We start from the raw sequence: 14,020 nt of genomic DNA on the forward strand, positions 1-14,020 counted from the left end.
ATTGCCCTGCTGCATATGTTGGTGCAGATCAATTCTCAAGGTTCCTTTTTACTGTGTTGTGGCCTTCCCAGGACACACGAGAAGCACCTGGCAGCTTCATCTTGTCAAGCCTTGAGCATGCTGGCTTGCCTGCATTCTCTCCTGAGGGAGGCTCTAACCATTTGCTCTCAAAGATAATGGCTTGCTATTTGCAGGCCAGCTGCAAATTACCCTCACTGTTTGGCCTTGTTCAAACTTTCTTGTTTCAACTTCCCTATTCCTCCTGCCCCGGGTTGTTCCTGGCTTCTCACTGCCCTGCAGCAGAGCCTGGGCCATGTGGCTCTAAGGCCTGTGCTTCTTAGAAGACCAGGGTTCTGAGCCCCCCTCCAGGCTGAAACTACTGGTAGGTGTGAAGGTGTCGGGCCAAAGGCAGGGCCTCCATGGGGAGGAAGGGCAGAAGGGCAAGGGGCTCAGAGGCAGTGGCCTCACAGGTGCTCCCGCAGGACAGGGGGTGCCGGCGGGAAGGTGGCCCCCTTTGTGTCCTGGAGCAGAAGGCCGCATTCCAGCATGAGCCCCGGGAAGAGCCCAAGTCCTGCTGGCAGCCACCATGGTGGGCAGGTGGCCCGCTGTCAGGGCTGTGGGTGGATGGGCCCCCAGTGGCGGAGAGAGAGAGTAACGGGGAGGGTGCACAGCATGCGGGGAACCGAAGGGCCAGCCAGGCCAGGGTGGAGGGGACAGGATTTATCAGCCTTGACCCCAGAGCCAGGCTGGAGGCTCATGAGGAAGCGCAGATCAATTGTAAAACAGAGGAAGCCATTAGTTTTTTGTGCATTTTCAGGATGGCATGTGAGCTAGATCAACGCTGTAGGTTATTGTCGATCCCATGAGCTCTTGTGGAACCAACACATCAGAAAAGAACCTCGGCTTTGGAGTCAGACACACTGCTGCTGTTTCCTGTGAGGGGAGGAACGTTTTCCCTGTAACAAGATGAAACTAAATGCTTGTGTCTCCGAGGCTGGGGAAGAATTCCACGAGAAAGGAATTGAAGGATCACTGAAGTGGTCCCAGGAGTCTGACCCCTCCTCCTATTATAAATTCACCTGGGATTTGCTAAGCAAATAGAGGAGGGAGCATCATTGCAGGACCAGTCACTGCAGGGCCAGGACCACGCCCTGGGGAGAGGGGTGGTGGGAGAGAAGGGAGGGCCGCCTCAGGTGCCTGGCTCCAGGGGAGGTGCTTCAGGCAGTTTCCTAGTTAGAACCAGAAATTTGACTTGAAACGGTTCCTTCCTGGCACCCTGTGAGGTAGGTGAGCCTCGAGGACATTTTCTCAGGAGGCTGCCAAGTGCCAAATCATCTCTGGAAATTATTCAACGCCTCAAACTTGATTATTTTTGTACACAAACTGCAAATGCTTCAACTAACAGATGTTCCTGTTTAAAATGCTTCTCATTTTCACCTCTTTCAGCTCAACATGAGATTTCAAATATTCTAAAGAGCCAAAGGCATTTCTTCCTTTTTAAAAATAAGACATCCACAGCCATCTGTCTTTGAAATGTTAAGAAAGCAGGTGAAAATCCGAGAGCAGGGATTGTCTTTGGGGAGTGGGGTTTTGGGTAGAACTTGCACTTTATACCCTGTGTTATTAAATTACTGAGGCAGAGGTTGCTGACGTAACTTTTATAAGCATTTAAAAGCAGGTGGGATTCTGACATCTGAATCCATCCTTCCCGCCAAGCATGCGATCCCAGGAACACCTGCAAATCTGAGAACAGTGTGTGTGGTTGTGCAGGGAACGGAAGCCGAGAGAGCCAGTGGCTCCTGCTCTTAGCTGTCAGTGCCCTTACGATCCTGTTCTGTGTTGAGAAGCTGGCATCTATTTCTGACTCAGTAGCTGGGTGGCTGAGGGCCTGCAAAATTACCCAAGGCCTGGACTTTGGGAGCAGATGAGTACCTCTCTTCAGTAGGCAAAGTCTCTCCTACTGTCTCTGCCATTGCAAAGCAATTAGAGTTCAAGTCTGAGTTTGACTGCATTTCTGCCCTGGGCCAGGGCGGGCTTCCTCCCCTCTGATGCTGGTTTGCCAGTACAGAGAGTAGCTGTTACAGCAGGCAATGCGTGAGTGCAGCCAAAGGTATGCTATCTCCCAGAGGACTTGGTGGTGGCACCCCAAGTCACCCAATAAAAGTAAATAAAACAGTGGTAATAGTTCTTGAATGGAACCATGGATGCACCCTAACCTGTCACCTGCAGTTAGGAAGAATAGCTGCTGCTGGCAGATGCAGCTCAAGACAAGTCCCACCTCTCCCCGGCCCTCCTGTCAACAACGGCTGCCCTCAAACCGCTCCGGGCACTGGCACCGAGACTGGCCTTGTCTCTGGAAGACCCCCCGCCCCCCCGCCCCCAGGTCTTCCTGGCCACACCCTCGCTAAGGCCATGCCCACTCAGCGAGGCCATCAAGGCTGGGAACCGCTTGGAGAGGAAACCAGACTGGGGCTGGGTGACTGTCAGCAGGACCTCAGACCTCAAGCCAGCAGCCCCTTTGTGTGGATGGTTTAAACCAGTGATGGGCAACCTTTTGAGCTTGGTTTTTCAAACTTCGCCAAAAAACTGAGCATAACTCAGGTAGTGTGTGCCTTTGAGGAAAAATCATTATTTCGCGATACTTACAGTTTAAATAACATAAATGTTTCATCCTCAGCATGTGGCCGCCTCAGCGGCCGCGTGTCATCAGAAATGGCACTGACACGCGTGTCAGAGGTTCGCCATCACTGGTTTAAACACACAAAAGCACACAGGCTGACTGTCATGACATCCCCTGGGCCCTGATTGCTCACTGAGCTGATGGACACTTGTCTAAATTGTTCCCTGAGCTCCAGCGGGGAGGCTGGGGAGGGCGTGGCTGCCAGTCCCAGGCAGCCTGAGCATCTGCATGGGCTGCTGGGAGCAGGGGCCTGGAGGCTTGAACCAGATGCCACCGTGTCCCATGCGCCTGTGGGCCGGAGTGGAGCCTGCTCTTGGGTAGAAGGGCACACGTATGAAGGCAAAGGAGAGAAGGACATGAGGGCACCAGGGGAAGCACACCGGATCTCACGGCTGCCCCACTAAGGAAGCCCCGAGGCCGGCACGGTGCCTTCCGCCGGGCCCAGCACTCAGCCCGCCTGCCATGAGCAGGCCACGGAGCCTCCGGCCCCGCAGGCAGAGCCTCCTCTCCCCTGGTTTCTCGTTGGGCCGGAGGAAGGCAGCGCCTGCCCCTTCACCGCCGGGAAGCAGTCAGCGCAGGCTCCGGCGCTGCCGTGTGACAGCAGAACCAAGCCCGGCTCTCTGGCTCCCGAGCCGCTGCTTCCACATCCCCAGTGCTCTCGGCGCCCCCAGGCTTCGGCCAGGGCTTCACCGGCCTCCTCCTGCCGCAGCTCAGCAGCGAGCAGGAAGGGCTGCGTGGATGGGATGATCACAGACACGAAACGTTAATGTTCAACCCGGGGAAGTGGCTCTTCCTGGCACGTTTCCTGCTCTGGCCACCGAGGCCCTGGGAGCTCCCTGGGCTGGGCCACAGCCCTGCTTCCCACTCACCAAAGGCTCTCGCCTTCCTGAAAAGCTGGTTTTTTCCTTGGGAGGGGCTGACTCTACTCTTTATGAGAATTTCAAGGTTGCTGCGCCCTGCCCATTTGGGAACACCTCCCCGGCACTCGGTGTCCTTGGGGAGGATTTCCGGGGCGCAGCTGCCTCCCGGGACGGACAGAAGGCCCGGCCGCACCATGCGGGCTCTGGTCCTCTCCAGCCTGCTCTGCACGCTGCTCCTCTGCTCCTCCGTCTTCTCCGTGGAAGGTAGGACCGTGCGGGTGCTGGGCCTGACGGGGTGTCAGCATCGGGAAGGCTGGAATCAGGAAGTTGGAGGGCAGGCCCCTGGCAGGCAGGCCTGGGCCCCAAAGACGTTGTCCTCCTGAGTCTCTGCAGCACTTCTCCCCACAGTGTCCACCAAGGTGGCTGGGAGCCGTCGCCATCATCTCCTCAGAGCTCCAGCACACAGGCGAGGGAGGGCAGGCTCCCCGCGCAGACCAGACGGGGCTCTGCACCGGTCCCGCCTCACTAGAATTCAAGGGCCACTGTGCCACGCTCGAAGCACAGTAAATGTGTGTTGAATGAATGAATTAGTTACTAGATTATGTGAGTCTGAACATCTCCCAAACTCATGCACAGTAGACACTGTGGCAGAAGGCATGAGAGGGCACCTGTGGGGGTTAGAAGTGGGGGGCGATGCTGTGCCTCTGTGGATATGAGTATTTTGTAGGTAGCTGAGTATTTTGAGCTTTTTCTCTTACCTAACCCTCTAGAAACTGCCTACTTTTACTCTTGTTTTAGTGGTTGCAGTTAACATCCATTGGGGTTGGGGATAAGCGAGAATAGCCATGTTCAACATTTTGACTGTTTCTTTTCAGTATTGCGTGCCAGCCTTTTTGTTTGAGGTTGTGTCTGTTGCTTATCACTGCGTGATGATGCTCATCAAGCACAGTTAGGATTGGGGTCCTGAGAGCGTTCACACCAGCGTGTCAGCAGCAGTGATCTCTGAGCAAGATGACAGGAAGGGTTTGTTTTCTGACACCCCTGAAGGGACATGTGCGTCTATGACATGGAGCCAGGCCTGGCATCCTCACACACAGGGCCTGGCAGTGCAGACAGACCTCTGTTCACCATGTTGGAGGCTGCCACTGCTCCTTCATGAGGATTTAATGAAGATAAAGCTCTTTCCCTATAAAGTTTCCTGTCCGTTTAGGAATATCTCCGGCAGATTCTCCATAGCAGTGCTATTCAACTAATATTTTTTAGGTATAACTTGCCATCAAGTGAATGTGCATGATGAATTTACATGCTTAGACATTTAGATGGTTGACAACTTTGCACTATTTTAGGTATGTGGCAAAGGCATATGTGTACATAAAATAATTCTTATATTTAGGGTTATTATCTTAGGTTCAATTGCCACGGCTAGAGCTATGGTGTCAAAAGGCAGTGAATGTTTCTCGGACAAGAACACGAGGAACAGATCCTGGGGGCAGAGAATCCCTCCATATCGACTTTAATATTCCTGAAAGTAAATCACCTCCAGGCCCCTCCTTCACCCGGGCCTCCCAGAGCCCATCCTGAGCTTCTCAAGCAGCATGTCTGAGCCCTGAGCCGTGAGAGCTGAAGCTCACGCCAGTCATTCTGCACAGACCAAGCCCAGTGCCCCCTGTGTCCGCCCTCAGGAAGAAGGCACCCCCGGCCTCCTGCCAAGCCCTGGAAAGGCAAGCACTGCTGTTCCCAAGTTCCTGATCCTGCCCTGAGGACCCAGAAAGGTGAGCACCACACCCCGAGGGGCCATGTCAGTCCCGCTCAAGCCGGGGGTCGGCCTGGTATGGAGGGGCCACAGACAGATAGGATCGCTGCCTGGTGGGGCTTCCAGTCTGTGGGGAAAACTGACCACCCCAGCCCCAAAGTCAACAAATGAATCATTTTGAACTCAATATGTTCTGTCAAATGAAAGAACAGGATGCAATTAAGAAATGGGGAACAGCCCTAACCGGTTTGGCTCAGTGGATAGAGCATCGGCCTGCGGACTCAAGGGTCCCGGGTTCGATTCCGGTCAGGGGCATGTACCTTGGTTGCAGGTACATCCCCAGTGGGGAGTGTGCAGGAGGCAGCTGATCGATGTTTCTCTCTCATTGATGTTTCTAACTCTCCCTCCCTTTCTCTTAAAAAAAAAAATGGGGAACAGGGTGGAGGGAGAGGGTTCAGGCAAGGGGTCTGTGATGTGCAAGAGGAAGGCATGGAGGACAGAGGGAGGGGGCTGAGAAGTGCTCATGGAAGCTACGAACCAAGGCAGGGCTGGTCTTGGAGCTGGCACAGAGGCCGGGCAGATGAGGCCGGCAGGTGGCGAGTCCCGGAAGCACAGGCAGGGAGAAGGCCTGGGCATGGCTGGGTGGCAGGGGGCATGCAGTGGGGGAGGCTGCAGGCACCCAGGTCCCAGCCAGGCCAGGGGAAGACTGACGCGTGGGCATGGGCTGGCCCGGGTGAGAGGTAGGAGTGCTGGACCTCTGCTGAGCCGTGGTGGGTGGGACCTAGAGCCTGGGGCTGCACAGTCCTCAGGTGAGCTGCAGAGCCTGCCATCAGCCAGGCCTGACACTGAGCCAGGCCGCCTGTCCCGACTCCTCGCAGCCTAAGGCCCCCTGCAGGACCGATTCAGGCACCAGCTCCTCCTCCGTCACCATTTGTAATGGAGGATACAGTTTGACATTGATGTAGAGCAATGACTGCTTTCTTGCTACGATTCAGGACAAAAAAAACCCTCACTAACATTCAGGCCGGTTAAGTGCCTCCATTCCCATTCCCGCGGCTCTCCTGCGCCCGCGCCTGACCGGCTCCAGGAGCCTGTGCAGAGGGAGCTGAGGGGCTCAGCCTCAGGCCACTCCTCTGAGGAAGGGCATCGCCTCCCGCAGGGGCCAGGAGAAGCACCAGACCTCACACCCTGAGCCCAGGGCGCCCAGCACCCAGGCCAGCTGGAGAGTGAGCCGCTGACGGGCTGCCTGGAACTCAGCTCCCACCTGAGGCCCAACCAGGCGCAGAGGCCGTGTTTCGTGAAAGAAATAAGGCAGAAGCCGAGGGAAGAGAAGCAGCATCCACCCCATCGGAGAGAAGGGCATGCTCACACCCTCCCCAGGATGCACCTGCTTGGAGGAGGGGGGGAGTTAAGGATGTGTGCACAGCACAGGCCAGCACACGGCTCCGCGAAACAGCCGGCGGCCGCGCCCCGAGCCAGGAGGTGGTGAGTCACACAGGACTCCAGAACCTCCATGTGGAGGCTCTCGTGGTGGGCCCGGGTTTTTCAGTGTGTACCTGTTTAAAATTCCATTGCAGAAATTTGCAAACAACTTAGAACAAAAAGAGCGAAACAAACAGTTCTATTGTGTCCTTAGCGATCTCAGTTAAACCCGGGACCACGGGGAAGCATGGTCACTGCTTCACAGACTGGGAAACTGAGTCTGAGGCCGAGCGAGGAGCCCGGTGTGTCCAGTCTTCCCACTGCAGCCACGCCCCCCACCCCGCACCCCAGCCGGCTTCCCGCAGCGCATTGGTGAAGCGATTCGCGTGCCGGGGACCTAGGACTCACCTGGCCGTCAGCCACCCGCCCCACCTGCGGCCCCGCACTCCTCCTCCTCCTCGCTCGGTGCGGACAGCACTGAAGGTGGAGCCGCGGGGGTCCTGAGCCCTCCGCGCCCGCTGTTTCTTGGGAGGAGGTGTGAGCGGGCCCAGGATGGCAGCGTCAGGAGGCATCGAGGTGGACACTGAGAGCAAAGCCATGAGTTCTCTCTCGGCCAGGCCAGGCTGGGGCTCCTCATGTGTGTGGCCAGCAGCGGGGCGGGTGTGCCGACAGGCATGTCCATGCGCCTGTCTTTGGAAAGAACATAACCCGGTGGGCGGTGGCCCACGCGTGGACATCAGCTGCTCTCAGCCTCCAGGCTCTCCTGAGCTCTGGCTCCCTGCAGGTGCTGCGCTCGGAGGGCGGGGGGGGGGGGGGGGGGGGGGGGGAGTGGGTGGGACGGGGACAGGAAGTGCCAGGCATAGGACTCTGGGTCAAACCAACAAAATCATCTTCAAAAATCAATGTGCCAAGTGGCCAATTGCTGAAGTTACACAGACCAATTTACTAAAAAAGTCTTTTTCTCAAGTGTTAGAACCGCGTAGCACTCTGTCCAGCTGCTCTGTCATAGCGGCAGTTTTTAAAGCAATGTTCAACCTGCTGTCCGTGAGCACTGGAAGGGGTCAGATCCCCCACCTCATAATAGTCCCAAGAGTTCGGTACTATTAGTGTGGCCATCTTTACACAAGAGGAACCAAAGCACAGAGAGGTTAAGTAACTTATTGAAGGTCACACAGCTAGTAAGTGGTAAACCTGACTCTGCCAAATGACCTGGTTCCAGATCCTATGTTCTTAATTCTTTCACTGCCTTCATAGAAATAGCCTGGAAACAGAAGGAGAAAAAAAAAGAATAATCCCATTACCATCACTTAATAAGCCTCTCATTTGTGTTTCCTTTGTTTTGTCCTGCAAAATGTTTGCCTGGTTTTATTTTTTATTGTATATCATTCTTTAATTTTTAAAATTCACACTACATCATAATCATTTTTTTCATGTTGCAACATAGTCTTCATAGTCATAGTGCTTTATTATGCTTTATTACTATTAAAATTTTCCACTATTGAAAACAAAACTCTGAAGAATACCTTAGTGCATGCAGTTTTTTCTTTTTGTGGATTGTCCGTCCCATAAATTCGTCCCAGCTCTGTCACACACATTGCTGAAAGATGGTCTGAGGGTGCGAGGGCCTGCATGCATGTGGGCAGGGCCTCCGCCCGGCCCCTCAGCCTCAATGGACTCTGCTCTTGGCAGAGCCAACTGAGCAGCTAAGCCACTTTCTCTCCCTCTCCTGCGAGGAAATCGGATTTCTCTCTGACGGATGAGATAGCCTGGGCTGGCCGTGCTCGGAGGCCTCGTCTGTGCCTCGGGGAGGAGGGTAGAGTATGCTTTGATTTTTTTTTAAATTGTGTCTAGAAGTGAATCCTAATTGTGTTCCCTCTCTTCACCCCTGGCTCTGCCTGCCGTGTCTGCCCATTGCTCCTTCCCAGGGCACCGTGTGAGGATCTGCAAACCATGCAAGCTCAAGCCGGAGTCCCCCTTCTGGGTGGTGCCCGGGGCGCTCCCACAGGTTTAGTGTTTCCCAAGAAAGGTCGGTTCCTGAGGCGCCCAGAAGCCCCGGCTCCCCTCTGGAGCTGGGACTGAGGCAAAGGCCCTGGGACTTCCAGCCCTGGAAGCCTCTGCCCCAAACCACCGGTCTCCTCCTTAAAGACACAGCATTCCCCGCGCCATGTTGGATTGTTCTTGCGCTGCCTTCAGAAAAGCCACAATAAAGAAAGAAGAGCTTGGAACGCTTGTTTTTCTGGGTGTCCTTGGACAATAACCTAGCACCTTGGTACTCACATCGGCGTCAGAGCTGTAAACGCTGGTGAGGAAAAGACGAGGCCAGGGAAGGCCCCCTCGTCGCTGTTCTGAGGCTTCCATTCTCCTCCTTCAGCCTTCACTGCTGTGAGCTGGGTGTTGGAGCGCTTCCTCTTGGGCAGCAGGGCCCCGGGGGAGTTCCAGAATTTCAGATCCTGGTCCCATTGTGCCACCAACCATCAGAGTTACTGTGAACCAAGCTCAGCCCACCTTGCCTCAGTCCCCACCTGGCCCCTGTGCACAGACAGGATTCTCCCGGGACACATGCAGCTATGAATCCAGAGCCTTTACAGCCTGCAGGGTGCAGGGAGCAGGCTCCCCAGGGCAGCTGACTGGCTGCAGGGGCCCCACCGTTCCACATGCGCCCAGCCCCTCCACTTGTATCCAAAGGCCCCTGAGGGGTCCTTTCCTATCTTCCCCATGAGAGTCGGCAGGAATCTATAATAATCCTATCTAACAAAGAGGGAATATGCTAATTGACTGTCCCACTCTCAAAGATGGCGGCAGCGCCCACAGCCACAAGATGGCGGTGCCCAGTCCCCTCAACCCCACCGTGGTGGCAGGCACTTGGCAAGGCTGGGCCCACCTTCAGGTGGGCCTAGCAGCTATATGTGCTGGCTTCTGGAGTCCCCCAGTCCTCTCAGCCCCCCAGCCACCCAGGGCCAGCCTGAGGCGCAGGCAACCAGGGCCAGTTGAGGCTTGCACTGCCGGCAGTGGCAGCAGCAGAGGTGTGATGGGTCATCGCCTTCCCCTGATCACCGGGTCGCCTCCCGCCCCTGAGGGCTCCCGGACTGTGAGAGGGGGCAGGCCAGGCTGAGGGACTCCCCCCTCCAGTGCTGCACTGGACCTCTAGTAAAAGAATAATATGCTAATTAGACTGGGCAGCCGAATGGCTTTCCTGATGACCTTTCGAACGAAGGCTGGGCTGCAAGGGCCAAGCCCCTTGCATGAATTTCATGCATCAGGCCTCTAGTGAATAATAATCAGACAAATAAATAAGCAAACTGCATGGGGCATCCTTGTTTGGGCAAGTCTATCAGAGGATGTGAGCCCCAAGGTTCTGCTCAAGGAAAGCCCTTCACCACAGCACACCCAATGCAGAGCGGGAAGAATGAGAATTAGTGAGAGTAGCAAGGCCTGCGCCAACAGCCCAGGATTCAAGTTCCAGCCCTGCCCAGGATTCATCTTTTCTGTGAAATAAAGCTCACAGGAGCAGGGGGGTGGGGGGTAGGCTTGGTTCAGGGAAGTCCCTGCCTCCCTGCCCCCATCCGGGGTAGTGTTTGTGTCCACGGTGAATGCAGAGCTGCAGGGCTGCGGCTCAGAGGGGCAGATGGCCCAGGTCTGAGAGGCTTATCTCTCAGTAAAGCTCCCTTCAATCGGATTCTCCCGCAAGGTGAGCCCCACACACGTCAGCCTGCTAGGCCACCAGGTGCAGGGTTGATGGAAAGCGGTGCTCTGCGCGGCCTCGGGGATGTGGTCCCAGGGCAGCCAGCAGCCCTTGCCTTGCTTTCCAGTCACAGGCGCACGCCTCACGCACTCTTTCTCACCCTCCTGGTTGGGAATGGTCAGACTGGGAGGCTCTGAGGCCCTCAGGCTGGGGCTGAGGAGCCATCACAGTCCCACAGAGTTGGGAGCACCGTGGGGAGGGATGGGAAGAGGAAGAGCTGGTGCCTGAGCTGAGTTCTGGGGGAGCTCCAGCTGGGAGAGAAGGTGTCTATCTATCTGTTTGTTTGGGGGGAAGTAGGGGTGCAGCAAGGGCCAGGCAGGAAAACTTAAGTATTTGAGGAAAATTCAGCAACTGGACAGCAACACCAATGGACAAAGAGAAAAGGGGGGATTCACTCTGAGGCCCTGTGAGCCCCTGGAAGCCATCAGATATTTAGAGTTTATGCTGATGAGAAGAGCCAGAGACGCTTGTGAGCAGAGGCAAATGCAGGCAGGGAGAGGGGCCTGCTGGGATGAAGGCAGGACAGTGGGCCAGGCAGACAGACGGGAGGGTGAGACGGAGCAGCTTGCGGGCTGTGTGGACGGCTGTGTGGACGAGACCATTCCTGGGCATGCAGGGCTCCCACTGAGAGCTTCTTCGGCAAAGGGACCCTCACCTTCCAGCAATGCCGGAGAGCCAGCCCTGCTCCCTCCTCTATTCTCCACTCCCACACCCTCCAAAACAGGAAAAGAAAAAAATCTCACACAAAATTAAACACCTGTACTCAAGACTCAACCAGGAGGAACAATTCAAAGGCCACATGCCGACGGCTGAGCCAAGTCTCTCTTTACACTCAGAAAGCCCCGGGCCTGAGGCCCAGCCCTCTGCGGGTGCAGTCGGAAGGGAAAGTCAGACATTAAATGCACAAATAAAAGTGTAACCGGGCAACCAAGGGTCCGCACTGCCTGTCACCACTTGAGCCAATTAAGCAGAGACCAGGTTGAATCATATGAGCGATTATCCAGTCCTCCCGGCAGCAGGCTACCCACGAAAATCTGCTCTGCCCCCACCATAAGCCACTGCTTCTAGAGGTAGAAGGACAAAGGAAAGTAGGCAAAGGGCAAAAGGGCTGAGTCCTCAAAGGGCTTAGTGATATGCAAGGGCTGGGGCTACCTGGGAAGCAGCCAAAGGGAGCCTGGCTCCCACACAAACAGGTGCCTGCAGAGCTGCAGGGGCCGGAGCACCCTCCCCTCTCACCTGGGAGCCGCCTCCAGAGCTCGCCACATGGGTTTTAATTGGTGAGTCTACTGGGTAATCGTGTGCATACGGCGATTCAAGGTTCTCAGGGACCCCTGGAGATGACAGGGAAACCCCAAACATCTGAAAGTGACTTTTAGTTAGAAAACTGGACTTCTCAGCAGCCCTGACTCCTTGAAGAATCCAGCCATGTTTGCAGGTAACAGTGGTGCCATTAGAGGAAGTGTGCAGTCTCCATGGCAACTGAAGGGGCTCACACTCCCTGACTGTGGGACCCTGTACTGCTGACAGCTTCAAGCTTCCCAGACAGAGTTGGGTTCAAATGATGGCTCTGTCATGTGCCCACATGGGCCTCAGGTTCCCGCCTCTGCAATGAGACTGAGAACCTCTCACGGAGAGTAAGTCAGACGAGAAAGGCCTGGTTCTGCAATAGAAGCCGAATGGTCACAGATCTGCTTCCACCAAACAGGACCAGGCCTCCTGGAGCGGTTCCTTTCCAGCCACTGCAGGGCCTCCTGTTGGCACCGCACACATTACAGCCACTTGTGCCCACCCCTCTGCTGACTCATCTCCCAGCTTATATCGGGGCAAACTGTTGAGGTGGTCCTTCCTGGGGCTGGAGACTCCATGCCTGGTCTGGTCAGTGCTCCACAGGCCTGGCCTGTGGCCCCGGGGACCCTGCAGCACTTCCCTGCCCTGAGAACAGCAGGGAACTCCTGGGACCCGGTGTGTCAGGCTTCGGTTTAGTCAGGGGCTGGCCCTGTGCTTATAGCAGCCTGGTAGCCTGCACCAGCTCCAGGAGCAACTGGTAGGCTAGCTGTCAGCAGCTCCTTCCCAGGAAAAGGTCATTGGCTCATCTGCTGTTAAACCTGTCAAAGAACACTGCCCTAGGGACCTACAGAGTGTGAACCAGAGGTGGAGGTGTCAGGTTACAAGATGTCAGAACCAAAAGGTCATTTTCTACATCAAAATGCAACCTGTTTGCTCAACTCAGTGATTAAATACGCTATGGATCTGAACAGGGGTCCTGAGCAGGGGTCTCCACCCCTTGCTATTGGGTGGAGTCAGAGAGACCTGCCCTAGAGGGACCTGCCCTAGAGGGACCTGCTCTAGAGGGACCTGCTCTAGAGGGACCTGCTCTAGAGGGACCTGCCCTAGAGGGACCTGCTCTAGAGGGACCTGCTCTAGAGGGACCTGCCCTAGAGGGACCTGCCCTAGAGGGACCTGCTCTAGAGGGACCTGCTCTAGGGGGACCTGCCCTAGAGGGACCTGCCCTAGAGGGACCTGCTCTAGAGGGACCTGCTCTAGAGGGACCTGCCCTAGAGGGACCTGCCCTAGCGGGACCTGCTCTAGAGGGACCTGCCCTAGAGGGACCTGCCCTAGAGGGACCTGCCCTAGAGGGACCTGCCCTAGAGGGACCTGCCCTAGAGGGACCTGCCCTAGAGGGACCTGCCCTAGAGGGACCTGCTCTAGAGGGACCTGCTCTAGAGGGACCTGCCCTAGAGGGACCTGCCCTAGCGGGACCTGCTCTAGAGGGACCTGCCCTAGAGGGACCTGCCCTAGAGGGACCTGCCCTAGAGGGACCTGCTCTAGAGGGACCTGCCCTAGAGGGACCTGCTCTAGAGGGACCTGCTCTAGAGGGACCTGCCCTAGAGGGACCTGCCCTAGCGGGACCTGCTCTAGAGGGACCTGCCCTAGAGGGACCTGCTCTAGGGGGACCTGCCCTAGGGGGACCTGCCCTAGAGGGACCTGCCCTAGAGGGACCTGCCCTAGAGGGACCTGCTCTAGAGGGACCTGCCCTAGAGGGACCTGCCCTAGAGGGACCTGCCCTAGCGGGACCTGCTCTAGAGGGACCTGCCCTAGAGGGACCTGCCCTAGGGGGACCTGCCCTAGAGGGACCTGCCCTAGAGGGACCTGCTCTAGAGGGACCTGCTCTAGGGGGACCTGCCCTAGAGGGACCTGCCCTAGAGGGACGCCTGCTCTAGAGGGACCTGCTCTAGAGGGACCTGCCCTAGCGGGACCTGCCCTAGAGGGACCTGCTCTAGAGGGACCTTCCCTAGAGGGACCTGCCCTAGAGGGACCTGCCCTAGAGGGTCCTGCTCTAGAGGGACCTGCTCTAGAGGGACCTGCCCTAGGGGGACCTGCCCTAGAGGGACCTGCTCTAGAGGGACCTGCCCTAGGGGGACCTGCCCTAGAGGGACCTGCTCTAGAGGGACCTGCTCTAGAGGGACCTGCTCTAGAGGGACCTGCCCTAGAGGGACTTGACCTAGAGGAAGCTGCCCCATTGGCCTTCACTACAGGTCCGTGGTGGGAAAACCAAGGAGAGG

General features: G+C 56.4%; 1 protein-coding gene across 1 annotated transcript; it reads left to right on the forward strand.

Moving 5' to 3' along the window:
- Positions 1–3,624: 3,624 nt before the first annotated feature.
- GPR15LG (G protein-coupled receptor 15 ligand) lies at positions 3,625–8,733 on the forward strand. The gene is made up of 3 exons (XM_008149057.3): positions 3,625–3,804; positions 5,223–5,312; positions 8,641–8,733. Exons 1-3 carry the CDS (start codon positions 3,735–3,737, stop codon positions 8,724–8,726), a joined length of 246 nt encoding a protein of 81 aa, XP_008147279.3. The 5' UTR covers positions 3,625–3,734; the 3' UTR covers positions 8,727–8,733.
- The last annotated feature ends 5,287 nt before the right edge of the window (positions 8,734–14,020 follow it).

This window comes from Eptesicus fuscus, chromosome 17, assembly GCF_027574615.1.
Source record: "Eptesicus fuscus isolate TK198812 chromosome 17, DD_ASM_mEF_20220401, whole genome shotgun sequence".
NCBI classification, from domain to species: domain Eukaryota; kingdom Metazoa; phylum Chordata; class Mammalia; order Chiroptera; family Vespertilionidae; genus Eptesicus; species Eptesicus fuscus.

What these genes read in the sequence shown, in the direction of transcription:
- GPR15LG (XM_008149057.3), top strand. Translation starts at nt 3,735, where the DNA reads ATGCGGGCTCTGGTCCTCTCCAGCCTGCTCTGCACGCTGCTCCTCTGC. An exon ending in CTCCGTCTTCTCCGTGGAAG is followed by an intron (nt 3,805 to 5,222) that starts GTAGGACCGTGC and finishes GTCCGCCCTCAG; the next exon opens with GAAGAAGGCACCCCCGGCCT. An exon ending in TGCCCTGAGGACCCAGAAAG is followed by an intron (nt 5,313 to 8,640) that starts GTGAGCACCACA and finishes GCTCCTTCCCAG; the next exon opens with GGCACCGTGTGAGGATCTGC.